Here is a 24,184-nt window from a genome sequence, read left to right as displayed (position 1 = left end):
TTCTTGTTCTTAATTGTTTTTATACCCATTCTCCTTCATTAAAATTAATGGTAAAGTGAACAGGACTGCTGTCCAATGTGAATTCCCAGCACCTAAAACTACATTTGGCAAATGGTCAGCGTTCCATAAATATTAACTTAGTTTTGCTCTAAGGGAACAGAAGGAATAGAGAGCTTTTTCTAATGGGCTCATTCTGTTTTGGCTAGGGTTCTATCTCCTTCCAACCTCCAATGACCTGTTTCCTGATATACATCTTATAAAGAAGGACTCTGTTAGGGGTGACTGTCTTCAAGGCAGAGGAAATAAGGATCCAGACCTTCAGAGTCACCCCTGCTCAGACTTACAGAGCTCATGCAGGCTTATGTAAATGTATGCAAATCACATGCAAATAGCCTCCTCGTCCCTGTGACTCCTTCCAGTACCTGGAAGAGACCCTTGGGATAAACCTGCTGGAGACAGGAGCCTGCACTGTCAGGAAGATGGACAAAATGATCCCCATTTTAAGTTCTCAGGCAGTCTGTGTACATCCTCAGGCCTTGCAAATTCAGAGATTTTGATCAAGGACATTAAACTGAACAATGAGGCTTACAACAAAAGAGAACAGCTGATAAAGCCCACTGCTCCCAGCTGCCCATACAACGAAGCAATGGAGCAGAGACCAGACACAGGAGCTGTGTTAGAGAGACCCCCTCTGTGGCTGGGTCTCAAGGGGCTGCCTCCAAATCAGCACCCCCCTCCTCAAACTTAGCTTCTCAAAGGTCATCTGCCAGCCTGCCATAGAAAAACGCTGCCCAAGCTCGCCAGTGTTAACTACGGCTGCATTAGATGTTAAAAGCCAAGTCCGAATGTGCACACAAAAAATCTGCACATGTCTTCTCTAGGGCTTTGCTGGGTTGGATATCAAAGAAACATATTCAAGAAAGTACCCTTAAATACACCACAGGGGTTTCCGGAACCGCATACGAGTGCCTTCTAAAGACATCTATTGAGGATGGCAGGCAATGCCTAAAATGAAAAGTTAGTCGCACACTGTGTTTGGTGCACCCACTATTTTTTTTTTGCAACATATATTCATGGCCAACATTCAGATTTCATTACAGTACAGGATTTCTGGTTTTCTTGAAAGTTCAGTAGACATAGCCAACTTGAGATTATGAATCCCACACAGACCAATTTGCTGGAAGTGACCAGGGACCACTCCACTTAACCCCCAGTTAGGCACAGACACCCCCGCTCCCTACTGTGTATCTGGCTTGGAGGCCAAATGCCAGCAATCTTTTACGGTTAACCTGTTCTCCTTTTTCTTCTAGTAGAGAATATTTTGCTTTTCCTCGTGTGAAAATGGAAGATAGTTCGGGGTGCCTGGGGGGCTCAGTTGTGGAGCGTCTGCCTTCGGCTTAGGTCACAATCCCGCGGTCCTGGGATGGAGCCGCGCACTGGGCTCCCTGCTCAGCGGGAAGCCTGCTTCTCCCTCTCCTGCTCCCCCTGCTTCTGTTCCCTCTCTCGCTGTGTCTCTATCAAATAAATAAATAAAAATCTTTAAAAAAAATAAAAATAAAGCAAAATCCAACAACACGCTGTCTGTGAAAGACTGATTTTATATAAAAAGACATAGGTTGAAAGTAGATGGAGGGGTGCCTGGGGGGCTCAGTCGTTGAGCCCCCCAGGGGCTCAGGTCACCATCCCGGGGTCCTGGGATCAAGCCCCGCATCGGGCTCCCTGCTCGGTGGGAAGCCTGCTTCTCTCTCTCCTACTCCCCCTGCTTGTGTTCCCTCTCTCGCTGTGTCTCTCTCTGTCAAATACATAAATAAAATCTTAAAAAAAAAAAAAAGAAAATGGAAGATAGTTCAAAAAGAATGTGAGTCTTTCGGACCCTCTCTATTTGCTTATCTATTTTATCTGCTTAGGCTCTGTTGGCATCTGAATATTTGATCCTAAAATTAGTACGTCTATCAAGAAATTTGACTTACTACCTATAGCAAAAAACAAACAAGATGCCTACTTATTATTGAGATTATTGTGTAATTAAATTTTTAGGGCATTTTGGACCCCTGGTCCCGTGTCGAGTACTTAACTCCATATTAAGTGCAGCTACCCTAGAGAGTAGGTCCCATCATATCTCAGTTTCCACTTAAGAACACGTGTGTGGAGGGTTTAAACAACTTGCATGTAGTTCAGTACCCAGGGAAAGGCAGAGCTGATACAAAGTCTACTTCTCTATAGTCTTGGAGTTTTTGGTCCAAATTTATCCTTCCTAAGCTATCTGAGAGAAAAAAAAATCCACATCCAACATCCATGCTTCTCCAACATCCAGGGAATCCCTGAAAATCTGGTTCTCAACTTGTTTTGCATTGCAAACATGTGATCTGCAGTGACTCCAATGAGCCCCAGCTCTGGTCTGAGGGCTTCTGTCCTCAGGAGGAATCAGCAATACATAAGTAGCCTAGTTCTCTCCTTGGGAAGCTCTCTGATGGACAGTGTTTGCAGACCCCTGTATATCATTCTAAAGTCTTCTCTTATATCCAAGTTCAAATGTCCTAGGAAATGTAATGCCATGATGATGGTAGAGCAGAGCCTGCTTGTGTTTAGGATCTGGTCTTACTCATCACTGGAAACTTTGTGGCTGGTTAAGCTCTTGATGGACATGTGACTGAAGGAATGCATGAATGTGTTGGTGGCGCCCACAATGATATTTCACTATGTGAAGATGACCTCAAAATGTGATGACTCTAGGAAGGTGTATTTGCTGAAGTGTAAGTTGGTAACTAACTTTTCTCATTTCGATGTGACTTCATGGGTCCTGACTTATCTTCTCTTCCCCACCCCCAGCTTTATTGAGGTATAATTGACAACTAAAATTTGTACATATTTAAGGTGTACAACTTGTTGATTTGATATTACATATACTCTGTAAGATATCACCACAATCAAGCTAATTTACATATTCATCATCTCATATAGTAACTTTCTTTTCCTTCCTTCCTTCTTTCCTTCCTTCTTTTCCTTTCTTTTTTTCTCTTTTCTTTTTCTTCCTTCCTTTCTTTCTTTCTTTCTTTCTTTCTTTCTTCCTTCCTTCCTTCCTTTCTTTCTTTCTTTCTTTCTTTCTTTCTTTCTTTCTTTCTTTCTTTCTTTCTTTCTTTCTTTCTTTCTTCTTTCTTTCTTTTTCTTTCATTCTTTTTGTGGTGATAATATCCCCTTTTAACATAGTCACTCTTGTTAAGGATCTGAGAGGGCCCCATTGTCTTTTGTTGCATTGCAATTTATGGGAAAGGTTATTTGTAGTGATGATACTCACAAATTATGGATTGGAAAAAGCTTTGAGAACTGCTTTTCTTTGAATACCAAAAGTCTCCACAATGTCTTCTATAGAATCCAGCTGCTTAATGTAATTGGGATTTGTATTTGTTTCTTAAGTCAGTTCTGCTGTGACTATCCATCCAACCCTTGGGTCCCCTGCTCAGTCCATGTGATAGGATAAGCCCAAGTGCCCCCTTTCAGGTACATAGATGAGAAACCCACATGACTTATTCCTGGGAACTCAGAATGCATGGCTACCTGGAATGGGATGTGGGATGTTTATGCCACAAAAACAGGCATTTGGAGCTGAACATTTAGTTTCATTATTGTGGTTGGTTGCCATTTGTGTGCAGTTCTGTAAGATGATAAAGGGGAAGCGATATTCTTGCATCTACACAGGCATGGCCACAAGGTTTGTTACTTCAGAATAAAAGGGAAAGACTTCACTAATGACTTCTCTTCCAGCCTCAGGTTTTGCTTGTTTAAAATAGGGATAAGTATGTCTTCTTTGTAGGACTTCATGTGGGCCCCATGCATTTGAAATGCTTAACATGATGCCACATGGTCAGTGTTCCAGAAATGTTAGCTATTAATGGATGGGCTTTGAATTGTGTCCCCAAATTCCACTGGGCTAGTGTTCAACCCCTGGGTAGGACAATGATCAATAACTCTTTCTTTAAAATAAATATGTATCCATATAGCTTAAGGAATAAAGAAAATGCCCATTAGTTGGGTTGATGTCACCACATATTAACTCTGGCAAGTTGCAGAGCTATCATTTTTACCCAAGTAGAAAGGATTCATGATGCATAAATCAGAAGTTTGTTTCATTTCAGCACTGGGCATTCAAAGTCTGTTGTGGAAATTTTCTATACCATTTAAGGCCATGTCTCGGGTTGTTGGAGCTGGAAAAATGGGTCAGCAGAATAAATAATTCTTCTGATCTTTCAAAGTGGAGCCTTCTTATATCGAGGGTATATCTCTGTTTAATGGTACCCCTTTTAAAAATAAGAACAGACTGACTTAACCAAATTCGTAGTCATCGGCACACACACAAAAAAGAAAAACAAAAACAAAACTACTAAATGCTAATATTACTGTTTATAACAGCAACAACACAAAATTTAAATGTCAATCAATATGGAAGGTAAGAATAAGTCCATATATTGGGATGCCTGGGTGACTCAGTTGGTTAAGCAACTGCCTTCAGCTCAGGTCATGATCCCAGGGTCCGGGGATCGAGTCCCACATCAGGCTCCCTGCTCAGCAGGGGGCCTGCTTCTCCCTCTGCCTGCCGCTCCCCCTGCTTATGCACACCCTCTTGCTCGCTCTCTCTCTCTCAAATAAATACAATCTTTTTTTTTTAAAAGAATAAACTCATATATCCAGTTCATAGAATTTTCTGTAACCACTAAAAAGAATGAACTTGGTCTGTATGTATTAACATTGAAAGAACTCCACACTGATATATAAAAGCCAATTAAAAATGATGTGCATACCATGACATCATTTATATAAAAAGCACGTACATGATACTGTGAATACTATAAATAGGTACTTATTTTATATATATATACATACATATATATACGCATAAAAATGCAAAGTTAAAGTCCAGACAATAATCTACAACAGTGGTGTCTTCTGAGGGGGGAACTAGGACACCAACTTGGCAGTGGCATGATTCAAAATACATTTCACCTTTTCTTTAATGTTTCTTTCTCTTTTTTCTTTTTTCTTTTGAATGAGTCTGTATTTCCATGTTTCACATGTAATTAAAATATTAAAAATGGAAAATTTCATACATTTTCCTTATCTCAGTAATAAAATTACATTATTTTTGAAAACCTACAAAACAAAGGAAGAATTTCCTCCAGTCTTACAGTTCAACTCAACAGTTAGCATTTTAATTCAATGCCCTCCATAATTTAGTTGAAATCATGCTATACTTCTTCATTTTAAAATTTTTCATTCATTAGGGGGCCCTGAAGAGTCCTCATCTTGCTCATTTTAATGGGTGTAATATCCCACTTGGAGTATATACTTTAATTACTACATTACAGTCTTCCTAGCTTTTTGGTACAACTAAGTATGTGATTAGCATATTAGCAGCTCCCCCCCCATATCTTAAGAGAGATGTGTTCTGACAAGGATTACAGAAATAAAATTATTGAGTGCTTTCAATTCTTGTTATACATGTGAATTCTTATCATGAGGGGTTTTGAGACGGCTTCTTGGTTAGGAAGAGATGCATTGTCCTGAAGGGGTCTGCAGTACGTGGCAACATCCTCATCTGGCTCAAAACAGCACTGAGCAACCCAAAGGAAAGCAAATACTGCATTCATCCTATGGAGCTCCTCAGAAGGCACCCTCCGAGCCACTTCAAAATCCTCACAGCTCCAGAGAAGACTCAAGGCCAGAACCAAATTCTGCAGTCCCTCTTCCGGAAATGACTAGGGATCAACGAGGAGGTTGTGGTGGGAAAAAAAAAGGAAACAAACAAAAACTCCATCCTCCCTCGACTCACTACAATAACAGCAAAGTAGATGACCCAAGTACTCCCCCAATAATTACTGTATCTCACCCCAAATGGGAGTTATTCTAGAGACTGGAGGAAGGGCATGCACACTTTGTGTGAAAACTAAATTCGCCTCTGTTGTGAAAACTATCTTTTAAAAAAATTATTATTGAAGTCTAGTTGGCATACAGTGTTAGATTAGTTTCAGGTGTACAACATGGCGATGTGACAGTTCTGCCCATTACTCAGGGCTCACCATGGTAACTGTAGTCACGGAAAGATATCGTATTGATTCATGTGGTTCACTGTAGCAGGTCAGCAGCAAGGACATGAGAACCACACCAAAGTTAACAGGGCTTATTGAATCATATTCCCTGGTTAAATTACTTAACAGATTCAGAAGTAGGGATGACTTCTTGTAAAAGGTCGATCTCTACTTACCGTTTGTATAAGGGTTGACAGTCTTTTTATTTGTCATTACACGTGCTGTGGCATTATTTACCTATGTACATAGAAAACTCAAATGAGCACATATTCCAGGGCCAGCCCACAGTTCAATTAGTTGCATGCATTATGACTGTGATTACTTATTAAAAAAAAAACTAAAATGCATTTTAATTTATAAAAGGCAGTAGGTGCATAACAAAATCATACATTTTTATAATTACATTTACTTCATAACCATTTTAACTTACAAATCATTTCAATAAAGCAATGTCATATCATTTAAAAGTTTAATAAGGAGACAGTAAAAGCAAATTAAAAGGAACTGCATAATTGAAGATTTAAAAGCATGCGTGTACTCCATGGTAACACAGAAACAAATATTTTTAAACACAAAATAAAATTCATATGAAGGAACATGCAGTGGAGTAGAAGGGGAGAGACAAGGTACAAGGGAACATAAATGTCAAAAAAAAAAAAAGGGACAAACAAGATTTAGCCGTGTGCAACACTTTAGGAGGGAAGGACCATCGGGGAGAGCAACATCTAGCATTCAACACTTGGAACAAGAGCCTTTGACATCGCAAGAATTAACAAGATCATTCAAGCTTTAAAGTCACAGCTAACAAAAGGATAAAAGAGAGGGTGCATTGTTTAACACAATATGGAGTTAACAATCTGAGTAAGATGTGCACTATCATATCTCAATCCAGTCAGTGCCTCCCAGGCTCGCTTAGAACGTACACTCAATTACAGGCGTACCGGTACCCAAAGAAATAGAGCATCAAGAAAACTTAATACGACAAGTCAAAAAAATCCACGTGGTATATATATGTATAGAGATAATCAGCACTAAATACGTGAAGCGGCAGATGGACTTCACCACTTACCATTCACCACCATCGCCAGCATGGGTTTGTATACAGTTACCATGGTTACTGAGAGTTTGGTGAGGGGCCTAAGCGTTATCGTCGAGGGGGGGAAAACGAAAGGCAAAATATGCAACATCTTACTCCAAAGACTAAAGCATTTTTAACTGGTTTTTTTTTTTTTTTTTAAGTTTTAACAAATATAACCCTGTGGCCATGTTGAGGGAGATCCAGTGGTAGAAAGACTAGATTCTGAATATTGAAATTTTAGCATTTATTTTTATTTATTTTTTTCAGTGAAGAGGGGCCAGATATTGAACAGGAAATCCTGTTTGGTTAGTCACTTTATTATCAAAGAAGGCAAAGATTCAAACTGGCTTCTTAAACAAAAAATGAAAGGTTCAGTGACAAAGACCTCTCATTTTTTTTTTTTTAAAGAAACAATTGTTCTTCCGAATGCTACTGCTTTCACCATTTGACTCAATTTGGACACCACTGTGGATCCCTCGTCAACCCTGCAGTGGAAAGAAAAAGAAAAAAACGGAAGAGAAAAAAAAAAAAGAAAAGAACTGCTTTGTTTTTTGTTTTGTTCTGCATACTGTCTCCACTGTTTGGAACCTACTGCACCCATCAATTATAAAACACAGAAAATTAAAAAAAAAAAAGTACAGAGTAACCTTTCTTTTTGTTTCACTTTTGCCATTCACCTTTCATCAGTAATAAGAACATAATAAAGTAAAATTTAAAAAAAAGTAAGGCCAGTTTTCCTTTTTATATATAAATATAAATATATATATATATATATATAAACAATGAGAAGGGAGTAGGGTCACATACAAGACACAATGATGCATCTGGAACAACGAATGAGCGTGAAGCAGACATTTATAAAGAAGATGTAAAGGAAAATATTTTGAACATGCACCTCGATTTTACGGCCCTCTACCACGGTGCCGTGTAATTTCTCCCTCGCCCTGTCCGCATCGGCACTATTTTCGAAAGTTACGAAACCAAATCCCTGCATGCAGGAGGGAGAAGGGGAAAACAACATGCAGATTATTATTCCAGTCAACGACCACTGTGTAACGTTCTCTCGCTTTAATTTCTATTTCTTGTCCTGGCTTCAGTTCTGTAACATGCAAATTAGAGAAATTATAAGAATACGAAGATGTGCAATAAGTAAGCGACAAATGTGAACAAGATTTTTTTTTCTGTCACCAGTTAGCTGTAACCCCTGAAGAATTCAAAAAATGATACCAAAAATACCTTTCTAAATGTCACTACAGAAGAAAATAAGTCTAACGGAAAGAAAATGAGATCAAAATAAATTTACAGTGTCTTCACAGAGAAGAAAATGAAATAACGAGGAAAAAAAAAAGGGAACCACTTTCTTGACATGCAAATTAAGAATAAAATAAAATAAAACGTGTGCACGAAATTCAACAATGAATGCCAAAATCTTCTAACATTGCCTACAGAGTCATGCCATGTGGTCTTAAGAACATCTCTTCTTCATGCAATTTAGGGTTATTCAAATTTGTCAATTTTACAGCCTTAACTTCTCAAAAATAAAAATTAGAAGCCTAAAAAAAAGGAAAGACCTTTTTCATAATAAATCTTAAACTCTTTGATCTAACAAACAAAATAATCACATGAAATGAATTGAAATAAACATCAATTGATTAATAATGCAAACAGTTCAAGTAGTGCTTTTTTATATTAATACTGTCCCCTCCCCTCAGAAACATATATGCTTCTGAATTTGTCAACTTTCCAGGCTACTTCACTAACTGAAAAGGGAAATATATATACGTATCGTAACGTTCTAAGACATTATCTTGATATTCATTTGTCAAATCAACAGGTCGAAAATAAAGGAACTTTGTTAAGAGAATTTTATTCACAATAACACTCTGGGCACTTCCTCTTTTACTGATAGACAACAAATAGACCCTTTACTTCACCACTGGCATATTTTGTTTTAATATTTCAGCCTCAAAAAACAACCCCACTAAACGTCACATTGTCAAAATCCACCTTTTTTTCTTCACTGACACTGTTCCTAAGAAGAGCACAGAAAATATGACACATTATTTTTAAAACCCCTAAAAATATTTGTACATCTTGTTCAGAAATATACACCAACCTTTTGAAACCATTCCAGTATAAATTTGCCCAGCTCGTTCTGGTGAAACAATGCAATGTGTTGGGACTCCTATTTGCAACTGGGTAAACTTCAATAAAGGGACATGCTGGTTTTTAGCTTAGTTGGGACAAGTCTGATATTCAGTCTCACTGATAAAACAGACAGTAATTACAAATAACAAGTAGTCATAACCAACTAATGCTAACTCCCAACCGCTCAGTAGGTTGCTGAAGTGATATCCAAAGCTAGGGTATTCAGAGAGGTGTTGGCCTATGGTCTGCGTGAAGAGTGAACTTTCCAAAGTCAATATGGGCTTATCTATAGGAGATCCCATCTGTGGATGGATTCAAGCTAAATTAAATGATTATTTGACAGAGAAAAAATAAGCAGCTTTACTTTGGAGGACTGGACTGAAAAATCTTTTATAATATGTCCCACTGTGAGGATCTGTGATTAGCTGAGTCTGGAAGATTTGATCAGTATAAGCCTTTATGCTCCATAAGAGAAGGAGCATATATAACTTTGTCTCACACATCACTGGTGGTACGCCCATGTGAGGTGTCCAAATATACTAGGCTAACCGATGAGTTTTGAAATAACAGCTCTTCAACGGACTGAAGACAGAATTTGAAGGCTTCGCTCTATTAATGGTGCTGACTCTTGCTTAGAGGGTCCCAAACTTGGTTGCACAGTGAAAGGAAGTGGGGGGCATAGCATATGAAACATTTAGATTCCTGAACCCTGCCACATAGCTACCCAATCAGAATCCCAGAGTGGAGCCCAGAAATCTGTCTGCTAAGAAAGCTACTGTGCAGCCCAGCAGCTGCATTTCCATGGCCTCTCATATCAGCAACCACCATCAAAGGAAAGTTCCAATTCCTTGTATGAGGTAGAATATTACGTTGCTGATTTCCAATGAGCAACTTAAGGAGTGGAGTGAGTTTCAGAGATGACTATCTGTCTGACTTGGTGATTTGGATCTTAGGTGCAGGGGTACAGCCATTGTCCCCTTAAAACCGAACTCTCTAGCATGCACAGAATGTCATACATCTAACAAATAAGGGAAACAAGGACACTGGCTGCATCAGGGGCGATTCTCTCACTAGGCAAGCAAAGAAAATCCACAGTCTGAGTCTTATCGATGGAGGGCTTGGTGCCATCACTACTGTCCATGGGCACCATTCTTTAGCACCACAGCAATGCGAGGTACATAGCCCAGTGAAAGGGAACATTTAAGCCACCCGCCATACATCATCCCAAAGAATCACGTCATTGTGGTTCTCGTCTGACCCCAAGGCAACCCACACTGGCCTAAAATCAGCACTATGTGCATCAGGGAGACATGAAGTTGGAGACAGAAATAGGTTTTGAAACCCATGTGAAGTTCACTACATTCCCAAGTTCTCACTTTTTTTGAAGTAAGATAATATATATGGACGCTTCTTATTCTTACTTTCATTTTCTGCTACATTCCTCTCTCTCTCTTTTTTTTTTTAGGTCCTCAATATTTCTTATTTCCAGCTGCTGAGATGACTAGTTGAGATTCTGGAAAGTGGGGTTCAGAAGTGCTTGTTCCAGACACAGTCCCCAAAAACCAAAGGGACTGACCTACCTCTTCCATTGGACAGGCACATCTCCCCCAAGGCAAGAGGGACCTGGCCTCCCTGGGTCAGAAGATTGACAGAATTCTCACCTGGAGAGTGATGCCAGTTACCTGGCCATTTTCAGGTTCCCTCTCTGCCAAGTGCAGGTGCTGGGCAACTCTTTAAAACTGGTGCTGAGGCTATTTCTTTTATCCTGCCTCAAGGTCAGAATTCTATCTCAAGGAAACCACAACTTGGAATTCTGAAAAACATTCTGAATATTTTTATCTCAGCCTTTAGAAGGGAAACAGAAGAAGCACATTCTGCACTTGGCCCGAGAGCACAGGAGCTGGGTGCAATGCCAGATGTGGAACCCTTAACATTCTACAGTGTGCAGGACACACAGGGCGAGGACCAGGTGCTCTTTGCTGCAGGAGATGCACTGCTCCCAGGGCTCACCTCAGTAGAGGGGTGGGGCCGAGAGAAGGTGCGAGGTTGCTGGAGAAAAGACCCAGTGAGGTGACAGTGACATGTGCCACCCCACATGGGAAAGCATACTAATGGGGATCCCGAGATGGACCGCCAGGCCAGTGTGACTTGCTTATTTTAAAATCTCTTGTGAATCGTTATTCTGACCTTTTTCCATATCCCAGTTATTTTTCTGTTTTGGTTTTGTGGTATGTGTTTAGGTGATAGCTTCCTTTTTTGTATTAATGCACCTGTAACATTTTATATGCTAAATAAAGGCTCTGAAGCACCCGGGATGGAAGAGTGCGCTGGTTTTTCATCTTCTATGAAAATCCTCTAGTTGCTGGTGCAGAGAACTATCTATAAGAGGGGAGCTGTGGACACAAGTCTAAAGATGCATTTTTCTGTGGGACTCAGAGCTTCACCTCTCACTTCTCCCCATTCCCCTTTGCACGTGCAGCTCCCTCTCCCTGGAGGACCACCTTCTCTCCTTCCCTTCCCTGGGAAATTCTTACTCACGAGAACGTTCACTCCCAGCTTCAATGCCCCTTCTTCCCAGAAGCCTTCCCACCCCTAACAGTATCGGTCTGCCTGCTCAGCCTCTCAGCAGCCGCCCACTTGCCACAGAGCACAGCACGCAGTCGTTGGTCTAAGTGGTCTGTCTCCCCCACCAGTCAGGAAAGTCTCCGAGGATCACTCTGGTCTCACTCATCACAGATTCACCCATCTTCTTGCACCTGGGATGGAACCAGTCCTCACAGATAATCTACTGAATCAAAGATCAGACTGTATATTTCCCGGGTATATTAAGAAGTTGTTCTCTCTGGCTGAATCTCCCACATACATCGTTTCAGAGTTCACCAAAATGTTTTTAAATCTCCTAAAAGGAACAAAATGAATGATAGGATCTCTCCCCGCTAAGTGCTATCAAATTCTCATTTTCAAAGTCTGGCGTGTCCTTTTTCAGTGTGGTTTCCCTGTGTACTTGCTATCCGTGTACCCATGAGCTATTTATGCAATACATTCTCAGGAAAACATAGATAGTACCTGTGTTTGAATAGGGTTCACGCACATGCACGTGCACACACATGCACATACACACACCCACCAAACACCCAGAACACACAGCCATACTCACTGAGCACTGAGTGACCTGCCTCGGGGACCGGTGAACTCCTAGCTCTGAAGGGTCCACCTACTTCCTGCCTGTTTCTCCTACGCCAGATGCTGAACACGAGGTCGTAAGAGTGGTTCAGGTTTCTCAACCATTTAAATGGAGATGTCCCTTTAAATATGGCCCTTTCCTGCAGATGATAATGTCAAGTCTGAAAAATATCCCTGTGTGAGCTACTGTCCCCATTTGGCAGTTCCCCAAAGGACTGTCTCGAGGACAGTCCAGTCACACCAAACAGTCAGCCCCTGGAACCTGCCAGACTGCCTCTTTTGGAGGGAGCCTACCCACCCAGCCTATTCTTGATGTCTCCTAATCAAAAGTAAAAAGCAGGTTCACAAAGTCAGTCGCTGGATGTGGCAAACTTAAACGGTCTTCACTGCTAAAGCCCCAGAGACAGGCTAATCATGGCAATGACAGAGGAAGTGTTAAAAATAGTACCTCCATTGTACTTTCAAAATAGCAAACGATATTCTTCTAATGGCCCAAAACAGCTCTCGAAAGGAATTAAACAGCTTTTTCCAACTGGCAAAAGTTACAAAACAAAATATAAATTAAATATAAATTTTAAAAAAACAAACACCTTTAAAAGCAGTAGCACCACAGACTCAGGATTACAAGAAAGTTGGTCAACATTCCAGGTCATCTTCTAGGATTTTGCCAAGAATGCATCAGGCCTGAGTGAAAAGGATTAGTGAGGCTGGGTACATTTTTTTTCCTTTTCTTTTCTTTCTTTTTTTTTTTTTAAGATTTTATTTTTAAGTAATCTCTACACCCAATATGGGGCTCGAGCTCACAACCCAGAGATCAAGTCACGGGCTCTACTGACTGAGCCAGCCAGGTGTCCCTGGGCACGTTTTTTCTTAATCCATTTTGCACTGCAGGTATAGAAACAGCTCTTATGATGATTTTCATATAAGGAGCAGAAAGAGAATTAACTTATGTTTCCCGCAGCCTAGAGGTCATGTTACTGATAGAAGAGTAACTAAAATACCTGAAATTTTGGGAGAAGAAGACCCGTGCACTAGCAGAACCAGAGAATATAATGAATTGATTTTTTTTTTTCTCCTCATCCAGCATATCGCAACATCATTTTGGCTGTGGAGAGGAGAATACTGGAATTTTCTTCCCTCACATCAAGCTGCATCATCGTATCCAGGACGGAAAGGGTGCAGACTGCCCAAGGAATAATACATGCAATTGTTTGCTTCATGGGAAGGAGGTGGTTGTTGTTCCCAAGAAAGCTAGCACTTGCCTGCCCCCTTAGAGAAAACCAGTTCTTGTAACCCTCCTGGATACTGACTTGTCCCAAATCGCCTGTGTGAGGAAAGTTACGGGGCTAAATCTAGTATCTCTCTGTATGTGATAAGCAATTTGTCCCAATATCCACTTTCATAGTCTGAGGATGCAAGAAAGGAGCTTAGAATTCCTTTCAGCCTGGGGACTAGTGCTCTGGAAACCAGGCAGAGTTATCAAAAGTGGTCACTTTCGGGACGCCTGGGTGGCTCAGTTGGTTAAGCGACTGCCTTCGGCTCAGGTCATGATCCTGGAGTCCTGGGATCGAGTCCCGCATCGGGCTCCCTGCGCAGCAGGGAGTCTGCTTCTCCCTCTGACCCTCCCCCTTCTCATGTGCTCTCTCACTCTCTCTCATAAACTCTCTCAAATAAATAAATAAAATCTTTAAAAAAAAGAAAGTGGTCACTTTCTGGCTGCTGAGGTCACTCTCTGAGTCTTCTGACAGGACTGTTATCACTCAGTATCTGCTGCTAAGCTGAATGCACTGCTTTCCTCAGGGGAGATTCTGATAGAGCCCTGGAGTTTTCTGTGCGTGCCAGTGGGATGACACTTTAGCTACTACAAAACACCAGTGGGCAAAGGAGCATTCTGCATTTAGATGAAGTGTCGGCATTTGTCTAAAACAGGAAAACACAGTGTTTGCAACTTTAACGACGGGCCTGGAAGGTTTGTCGAAACACAAACTGCTGGGCTCCCATTTTGAGCGTCTGATTTAGTAGGTCTGGGTTGGACCCCGAGAATTTGCATTTGTGGTACATTCCTACGTGCTGCTCCTTGGGGGGACCTCATTTTGATGACCTCTGATAGACGGGATGCTTTGAGAGAGTTGGGCCTTTTCTTCCCCCAACATATTTCCATGCTGAAAGTGCTGGAGGCTTTCCAGCACGCTGATTTTTACTAACATGCTTAGGTCCAGGAAAATCGACTTAAAAATTGGTCTCCTATGGAAAAAAACCAAAAACCAAAAACAAATTCAAAGCAATGGCAAACTGCAAAATGTGGAGTGGTAAACATATTAATGAAAAAAATTATATTCAAAAGGTTGGTGTATATGAAATTTTCTCCCCTACAACCCAGGAAAATAACTGCACTTTATTAATACAGAATAATCACATATTTACCTGCGCATGAGACTATCAACTCACTTTTTAATATAAAGAACATAATTATCACTGAAAAACAAAAATGTAGCAACAACATTATTTTTTAGGCATGGGTAATTTTCCTCTGGAAACTTGATATATATATATATATAGATAGATAGATAGATAGATAGATAGATAGATAGGTATAAAACAGCAATTTTAAATTACCCCCTTATACATTTAAACTGAACCCAATGTATTTCCCACCATTTTGGAAACTGGAGAAGGTCTCTAAAGGAATTCCCACTGAAGTGTATTTTCACAATGTGCTAATTAAAAGAGTGCAGTTGTTTCCCATTATCCATAGCAAACGTTTAAAAGTAAGCTAAACATCCTAAAGTAAATTAAACTGCTTACCTTTGAGCCTCGCTCATTAAAAATAATTTCAACATCTAAGATTTTACCAAATTGCTGCAAAGAAATAGAAATATTTTATAAGCAAGAGAAATGGAGTAAATCATACTATGCACATTGGTAATTGTACCCCAAGTCAGAGGTTTTTTTTTTTCTCTTTTAATATCAGGGATAGACATTTTATGTTGTTTTATCCTTAGCGATGTGCTTGAACCAAGAGAAAGTACAACCACACATATGATTTCTATTTTACTGGATACCCCACTGAGTGAGATGTCATAGTATGGGCCTGGTGCAAAATGTGTAGTCAGGTGGTTAGTTCTATTTTCCTTTCTTTATGTGTGCACAATTGCTTTCCCAGGCACTGAACAGCAAAGATTAAAACAGGCTGGAGTATAAACTGACCCTCCTAGGCTACTCCATTAGTCACTGGGAGAAGCACCCTTGATGAGGTGGGATTTTGATGGTAAAATGTCCAAGGGGAATCTGATGGTGAGGATGGTGGCCCTTGACCCCCGTATAAGCTACAGTAAGAGCCAGGCCATATAAGAGAAGTCAAGTACAAACAGATGAAAGCAAGATCCACCATGTGGACATCCATCATAATCAAGACACCAGCATAGCTGTGATTAGCCCTGAGGCCAAAATGTACTTCTCTCAAGATGATTCTTCATTTTGTTAAACAAACAAATAGATTTTAGACAATTAGCAAGAATAGGCTCTATAAAAAGTGAAAGCAACTCGACATATTCAAGCCTGGAAACATGGTTTCAGATTACAAATAGGGCAGCCAACTAAATTACAGATGCCTAGTTAAATTTAAATTTCAAATTTTTCAGGATAATTACATCCCCTGCAATATTTAAGATACACTTATACTTAATAAAATATGTTATCTAAAATTCAAATTCAGCTATTGTTACCTTGTATTTTTTTTTTATTTGCTAAATCTCGTAGTCCTACTGAGAAATGCACATCAAGCAATTCGTGATTCACACTTTAAAAATAAGGGAACAGGGACCCTGAAACCAGAAGCATCTGATCGTTCAAGAGCCTCTTCCCCTGACACTGGGGTCCTTTCCTTTTTCTTAGAATGAGTGAAATACAGTGGGTATTTTTGAGCATGCAGGTGGGAGAGGGTATCATAAAAGTATGTGACGTGGCCCAGAAAAACGACGAGGGGAATTTTACATGCACAATGAAGGCAAGTGCTCGTTCTAGTGATTAAAAAGTAAACAGAACCACATGAAGGAATATGTCCATCCTCCTTTTCCCTTATTTTGAGCTTTCATATTACAACATTCACTCTTGCAGCCTGGAGTTTTATGAAATCCTTTATTGCCCGAGGAGAGTCTGTGTTCTGTCTCTCCCCCCTAGGTGGAAAGCATTAAGCAGCCTCCATGTAGCAGAGGCCAGAGTGGTTGGGAGGGACAGAAAAGGAATAAATGATTAGAACGCAGAGAACCAGAGGCAGCTTCCCTGACCACTGTGCTTCAGTCATAGGATATGGGCGGCGGCGGAAGGGGGGGTACCCCGAGAATAAGTGTCAAGAGGGTTCTACTAAGATTCGAGAAAGAAAAGCATTGGAAACAGACAGAGGCTATTCTCCGGAACAAGTCTACCTTTCTTGGGAAGACAGGAAAAAAAAAAAATAGGCACACTCCACTTGGAGAGAAATAGCTCAAAACCTTGAAACAAAAGTAGTTGTGACTAGGAGAAGAAGGAAACCCAAAGCTATGTCATGGAAATGTGCCTATCCGTCAGGATACGGACACGGTCGGGGGACTGTGGATTGAGTTTGTCTTGTTGAGTGGATGGACGTGCTTCTGTGCTTCTCATCTTCCCGGAGAAGAAGGATAGGAAGAAACGAAGAAGTTCAGCTGGGAGAGGGGAGGGGAGGACTGCATTGCCAGCAGATATGATGGAAATACCAAGAAACTTACAGCCAACTCACCCTGCAATTTGTGGACACTCTTAATTTCCTTTTGGTCAAGAGAATATTCTTCTACAGAGCATTTTCAGTGCCCTAGATTTGGGCAGAGAAAATCATTAGAAATAGAAGAAGAAAACTTCCAGATTTGGGAAATGCAGGATTTGCCATTGAAAGGTGAACTGAATTTCAGAGTAAAGACTCCTCCAGTTTGTGAAGTCTGCAGAAGCAGTGATTTCGATATAACCTCTCTAGAATATTCAGTCTACACTGATGCTATTATATTTATTTCAGTCCTAAGAGCATGAAAGCACACATGTGTATGAACAGGGAAGCTTGAAAAGGACTCCTCAAAACCATGAAGCAAATGTCATCTATGGAACATTCTCTAAGCAGTCAACACACAAAAACACTCCCTTTAAAACAAGATCTGGCTGAGACAGAACCAACCAATCAAGAAGTAATCCTAACGTCTGCTATTGGCTCAGGTCATGATCCCAGGGTCCTAGGATGGAGTCCCGCATCAGGCTCCCTGCTCCGTGGGAAGCCTGCTTCTCCCTCTCCCACTCCCCGTGCTGCTTGTGTTCCCTCTCTTGCTGTGTCTCTCTCTGTCAAATAAATAAATAAAAATCTTAAAAAAAAAAGAACTTCTGCTTGAAGCATTTATTCAAGTAGAATTAAAAAAAAAAAGAAGAAGAAGTAATCCTAGCATGTGTCATTCCCTAAATGAAACAATGACAGCATATGCCCTGAAATGGTCTCAAATGTTTGCCTCCCTAGCGGTTGCCATTGGGTGGTTGATTCTCAGAGCCAGTGAAACGCAGTGAGAACACTGATATGAGCCCCACTCCTAAGACAGTTGCGTACTGTATTTATAGTATCAACAGTTTAATTGGGAAGTTGGGTACTAATGATGTAAACACAGCTGGTACATGTGCAATCTAAATAGACATGAGTCGCAGATTTAACTCGCATCAGTTTGCTCGACACCCATGTGCAGCCACATTCGACAACGTCTCAGGATCCATGCAAGGTGTCTCAATAGTGGTATCAAGGATAAAATCCGGAAGCTTCTAGGCACGCACTGGGGCACATACATACCAGGCATTTTGAGACATTCTCTGATCAAATGATATTTTCCTGAAAAACTGTGGAAGATGCTCCGTGGGTACAGCATAAAACATGAAAGTAAAGGTTAGTTCAAAAAGCACACACAGAGGCGAAGGAAAGGCATCATATCAGTTTTCTTAGGGTTGGCTTCATGTTTGGAATGCAGAAATGGGAGGCACCATGCCAGGTCCAAAAAAAAAAAAAGGGGGGGGGCTTCACTCATTATAACATCACGGTGCACAGAATTTGGCATTAACGCCAAAGGTGCAGGCATCCCTACGTTATTACTAAAAAGGTGATCACGAAAGCTTCTTCTGTATGTTCTGCAAGTCATGTGGTCTGTTTTGGGGTGACAATAATGAGTGACTTCCATAGATCATATTCATACCCAGAGGGTCTCCATCAAAAGCAAGGCTGTGACATCAACAAGGGTATTGTGCAAATTTGAATCCTACACTCGATGAGTAGCTACTTCTGAAAACAGTTCTATGATGCAATGTGTCATGTCAGTGGTCTGGATATATCATAACCACCTCTCTCACCCAAAAGCCAGATATGTATAAATTTTAAATGTTAGGTTAAAGAACCATTCTGTCCAAGAGCAAGCCATTATAATCAGTTTGGTGGAAATCCACCCATTCCTTTCATGGGATCATTAAGAATTCAAACATAAAGGATGCACACCCTCATGAATGCTCCCTGAAAAGAGGACAGAGCTCAAGAATGAAGTAGCCAGGCCAGAACCAATATTTCTTTCAGGGAAACATCTAGAACCAACGCCTCTGATCTGTTCACTCACGCCCCAACTGGTGTTGTAAAGACTCAGGACTCTACTGTGGTCACATAACTTCTTGACCAAGGAATGTTCCACCTTGACAGGGAGGAAGGAAGGAAAGAAGGAAGGAAGGAAGGAAGGAAGGAAGGAAGGAAGGAAGGAAGGAAGGAAGGAAGGAAAATCTATGAATAGTTAGAAGATTTAATGCCAAACACTAGAACAAATGCTTCCAAAGGAGGAGGAAGTAAAGAATTTCAAGTACTGAAGAACATGGTGGAACAAAGGTAACCAGAATCACAATGAACGGGCCCTGAAGCCACAAATTAAAAACAAAATGTGAGGCACCTGCAGTGACCATTAGGCCTATAGAAATTGCAAACTTCATAGCTGAATTATTAATGGTTGCAAAAGGTGTTATGAACACAGCTAGGTTGGAGAAAGGAGCTTCCTTTTTGTCTTGTTTTGGTTTGGGTTTCAAATCCCCATGGCTGCATTTAACAAAAGAAATAAAGGAGAAAAGCCCAAAAATCTTTGAGAGGGTTTTTCTCTGTAATAACCCCCATTTTAGCCCCAGCCAAAGTGAAGGGGCAAAGGCAAAATGTAGCAATAAAAGAAGAGAAGAGATCTCATGTCTAGATGACTTGGAAAAGACCTAATTGGAATCAAAATGTCATTTCTTACAGTAAGTACAACCTACAAGAAGAAACCACACTTAATTCTCTCAACTGGAGTGTGGGGAGCCAATCAGAATGTTTACAGATGCCTTTCAATGTGATTCATGCCACTAAACGTATCATATAACCAGAATGGGATTGCCACCACCAATGCTTGGCAGGGGAGAACAGATTTTTAGTATTTAAGTTCCATTTCTTCAGGACAGTGGTCGTAAACCAAGGAGGCCTCAGCATTATTACAAAGAATCCAGGAATCTGTATGTGCCCCCAAATTTTTATAGCCGAAACTCATAAAAAAAATCTTGCATGCTTTTAAAATGAACACAGATGCTGTTTGTGATGAACGAAATTAATTTCAATATTACCGAATGTATGCCGCATCTTCTTAATTGATACTAAGTGTATCTATCATATTGTCAAGTCAATGTCTTGTCAGTTGCTTAGAAATCTTGACTTTTACAAAAACTGGCTCTGAAACCGGTGGATTTTGATCATGGTTTGACAACTGGGTAGTACATTCAATCTTTGGCAAGACCTTGCTGTGCACCACTTGCCCTCGCCCTGTAAGAAAAGAGAGGCTCAGATATCCATGCAAGCAGGATGCCGTCTTTGGGAGTTCCAGCTGTGGATTATTTCCAATACCTCTCCGACTTGGCTGTGTAGCCTTTCAGTGACTTTCAAGATAACCGAGGAGACCAGGGAGGGAAGAGCACCCTCGGGGTTGGGAGCGAGGGTGGGCTGCAGTGAGTGACACCATAAAAGAGCACCAGGATGATCATTAAGAGGGCCAAATTCAAAGCCAACCTCCCAGTGACACCTGATGAGTAAAGATGGACCACGGAGCAAGACTTTCTAACCTGACGTGGCAAGAGGAATCTAATTCCTCTGGCTGCCCATCATTCAAATCTGGTCTCACTGCTTTATACACACTTAACCTCCACTTTCACTTTGAATGCTCTGCACTTTTCAAAGTCATCTTTGACCTGAGAGTGCCCGAGGGTCTCTCTACTCTGCAAGAGTTAGAGGGCTCAACTCATGGTTATTACCAAACAAGAGAGATAAAAGTGCAGAAGCTGACCTTTTCCTCTGAAATGTCAGGATTCAAGTCTGGGTATCTGAATATTAGGACGCTAGCTCTGCCTTTGTGTCAGATGTGGACTTGATCAACATCACGCATGGTAAAGAAATAGAAGGTGCATGCAAGCTAACCCCACACTCGCAGTCAGGAACCAGAGCATCCCTTTGCATCGGGGGAATGAGGTCTACTTGGCCCAGGGTTTGGCATTAAAATTTGGCCCCTTCTTATTCCTTCTGTAATACTTGCATCCATCCACAAACTCTTAGAGGAACAATCTCCAGGCGGCCAACCTTTACTCTAAGTCAAATGCTAAGTATGTAGTTCTGTTCATGGAATCCGCAGACACCTCCCATCAATGCTGGGATGGATGTCATGGACAAATGGGCTGACTACATTTGCAAAAAACAAAACAAAACACCCACTGAGGATATCTAAGCCCTGTCAGAGTTTTGTCCTTCAGAGTCCAAGATGTGGCTAACTCATTCCTTCCCAAGGTGGACAGTGCAAGATTTCATCCAGAAAAAGAATCCGAGTCATCATGTCCCACGAGGAAGCAGCCCTATCATCTATTTTCTCTGGGTTGATGGTGGCTTCTGCCCTGCTCTGGGTTTCAATCATGGTAGCTGGGCAAGGCTGTCATCTGTGGCAGAGAACATCACAGTAAGAACCTCTGAATCCTCATCACTAATTGCGGGAGAGTGTATACTGCAGGATGCAAGTCAGGCTTAGAAATCTCTAGCTTTCTTTGTTTTGCTTTTCAATGAAGCTTTATGCAGAAGTCATTATTCTCTAACGCTGCCTCTGAAATCTAAATGCACAGTGCCTGGGAAAGAGTGAGGTATGCAGGAATATATCATGATAACTTTGGCAACTATGAAAGAGAGAAGAACCCAAAGGACACAAAATGTTTATTTCAGCCGTGACACAGGGTCCAGGGACACTTGATCTAGGATCATCAGTGGGCTTCTTTCAATGCTATTTTATCTGGGAGCTCATTTTCTGTTTGATTTTCCAGTTATTGACCATTTGGCAAAGCGGGACCATGGTGAACCTATACAAAGACGTTTAGACTAAAATCATAAAGAGATTCCGGCCACAATATACCCATCAACTAGGATCTAAAATGCCTTCCCCCCCCACCCCGTAAACATCTCACTTTTGTGTTGTAAATACCCAGAACTTACATGAGGAGGAAAGGGCTTTGGGGACCCCAGTGCGGACACTGCAGAGGAGAAACGCTCTACTTACGCCAAACATTTGTCGGAGGTCCGGATCCCGGAACCTGAAGGGGATGTTGGAGACATGCAGCCGCTTGGGCTGGGACTTGTTTTCTGTGTTTTCGGAAGGTTGTGTCTGGGGCTGGCCATCCGTTGGTGCCGCGTCATCTGTCTGCTAAAAGGACAAGAGTAAAGAGGCTATGAGGGGACCTGTGTGCTCGTTCCAAAGTGCTTTAGCTTCTCCTAAATGGAAGGAAAATGCTGGAACAAAGGAACAAGGACCAGGAAGGAGCTATTGGGTCATCCATTCCTTCATTTATTCAACAAGTATTTATTGAACATTCCCTGAGAGCCCAAGGTGGATCTGGGATTCAGCAGTGAGCAAAGCAGACAAACTCCCCGCCCCCACGGAACAGAATTCTTATGGGGAGTGTGTGGGGGGAAGGCGATAAGTTCATTAATAAATAAATACGGAGCTGGTAGAAGGAAAGCATCATGCAGAAAAATAAAGCAAGGGGAGGGGTAGTTGGTGTGGAGGTGTTGGGGAGTTTTAACAGGCAATTGGACTGATGGATTAACCTGTCGTTAAAGGTAGGAGAGGGTGCATCCCTTAATCAAAGGTGTCCAAAATCTTAAGATACGCCTGCATAATTGTTGTAACTGTCCAGATAACACATTAGCAAATGGGATAAAACATTTGAGAAGGTCGTTTGGTGTTCTGCAGTCCAAGTAACCATCCGATTGACTTATTTATTTATTTTTTAAGGTTTTACCTTCTCGTTTCTTCGTTATGCAGGCCTGTGCTGTCCATGACAGCTGACCCCCGTGGCTATTTAAATTGGAATGAATTAAAATTAGGTAAAATGTAAAATCCAGTTTTTCCTTCACACTAGCCACATTTCAAGTACTCAATAGCCACCTGTGGCTACTGGTTTCCATGTCTGACACCGAGGACCTAGAACATCTCTGGAACGTTCTATGGACCACACTGGTGTCGATAAGGTTATGCTATTAGCATGACTCATTACTCTGCTTCCCACTCTTGCCACAGTAAAAGCCCGGACAGCATGATATTATATCAGCACATATCTAGGCAGGAAAGTCACAGTAACACTTGGTATCATTATAGCCACGCCCATTGGTTCTCGAGATGCTTCTGGATACTTTCTCTGCAATCAGCATCTATTGCCTCTGGGTGGCAGTTGATGCCATCCATGTCAGTTACTTGCTTCTCCAAAACTGTAATGGAAAACCTATGTGGAAGCCCATCAAATTTACGAGGGAAGAATAAGCCTCACCTACTTTTTTTTTAAGATTTTTATTTATTTATTTGAGAGAGAGAGAATGAGAGAGAGAGAGCATGAGAAGGGGGAGGGTCAGAGGGAGAAGCAGACTCCCTGCCGAGCAGGAAGCCCCATGTGGGACTCGATCCCCGGACTCCAGGATCATGACCTGAGCCGAAGGCAGACGCTTTACCGACTGAGCCACCCAGGCGCCCCAAGCCTCACCTACTTTTAAACAGTTTAGAAGCACATAACTGGGACAAAACTATCAGTGCAATCAGGCAGGTGTAAGATAATAAAGACACAGAGGAGACAATTTCACCAAGTGAAAGATATATATATATATATATATATATATATAAATTATATATTTTATATATGCATATAAATATAAATGCTTTATATAAATATGGTTTACATATTATATATACCACAATAAAATGGCCATAATTAGTGACTTTCTTGCCAATCCTTGTATTTATTGACAGACTTCATTTCCATTCTCTCTCCTAATAACCCCTGAATTGCATTTTGAAGTCAAGGCCCCCCAGAAGCTGGCACACTACTCTTCCAAGTCAGTTTGGAATCAAAACCCCCACTGGATGACCTCTGCAAGTTTGAAGTGTTACATCATGATAACGCCAACCCTGCCCTTGGTCGTTTTGTCTGTGCTGTTGGAGTGGAATAAGGAAGGGGATGGTAACGGTCTCCTAACCTGGAAAATGAGTAATAATAATAGTGCACACCTTCTAAGGCTCTGTGAAGACTTAGCTCGGTAATATAGGCCAACTTGGCAGAGTTCTTGGCACATGAACTCAATAAATGG

The 24,184-nt window shown here is 41.2% G+C and overlaps 1 protein-coding gene across 12 annotated transcripts in view; it reads right to left on the bottom strand.

Moving 5' to 3' along the window:
* Window positions 1-24,184, bottom strand: part of RBFOX1 (RNA binding fox-1 homolog 1) — a 2,047,095-nt gene that overhangs the window by 104,876 nt on the left and 1,918,035 nt on the right. For 11 of the 12 annotated variants that reach the window (XM_088016928.1, XM_028117531.2, XM_088016933.1 and 8 more), the window contains 4 exons: window positions 22,107-22,250; window positions 15,295-15,348; window positions 8,054-8,146; window positions 6,257-6,317 (listed from right to left, as the gene is read on the bottom strand). In XM_088016928.1, the coding sequence (XP_087873054.1) occupies window positions 6,257-6,317; window positions 8,054-8,146; window positions 15,295-15,348; window positions 22,107-22,250 (352 nt within the window). The remainder of the gene's footprint in view (window positions 1-6,256; window positions 6,318-8,053; window positions 8,147-15,294; window positions 15,349-22,106; window positions 22,251-24,184) is intronic. The other variant, XM_088016935.1, reaches the window with a different exon arrangement.

The sequence above is a fragment of the Eumetopias jubatus genome, unplaced genomic scaffold (assembly GCF_037043125.1).
Source record: "Eumetopias jubatus isolate StellerSeaLion01/CBP00866 unplaced genomic scaffold, mEumJub1_p1.0 scaffold_12, whole genome shotgun sequence".
Classification (NCBI taxonomy): domain Eukaryota; kingdom Metazoa; phylum Chordata; class Mammalia; order Carnivora; family Otariidae; genus Eumetopias; species Eumetopias jubatus.
Note: the sequence above shows the minus strand (reverse complement) of the source record. Positions and strands in the feature narration are given on the sequence as shown.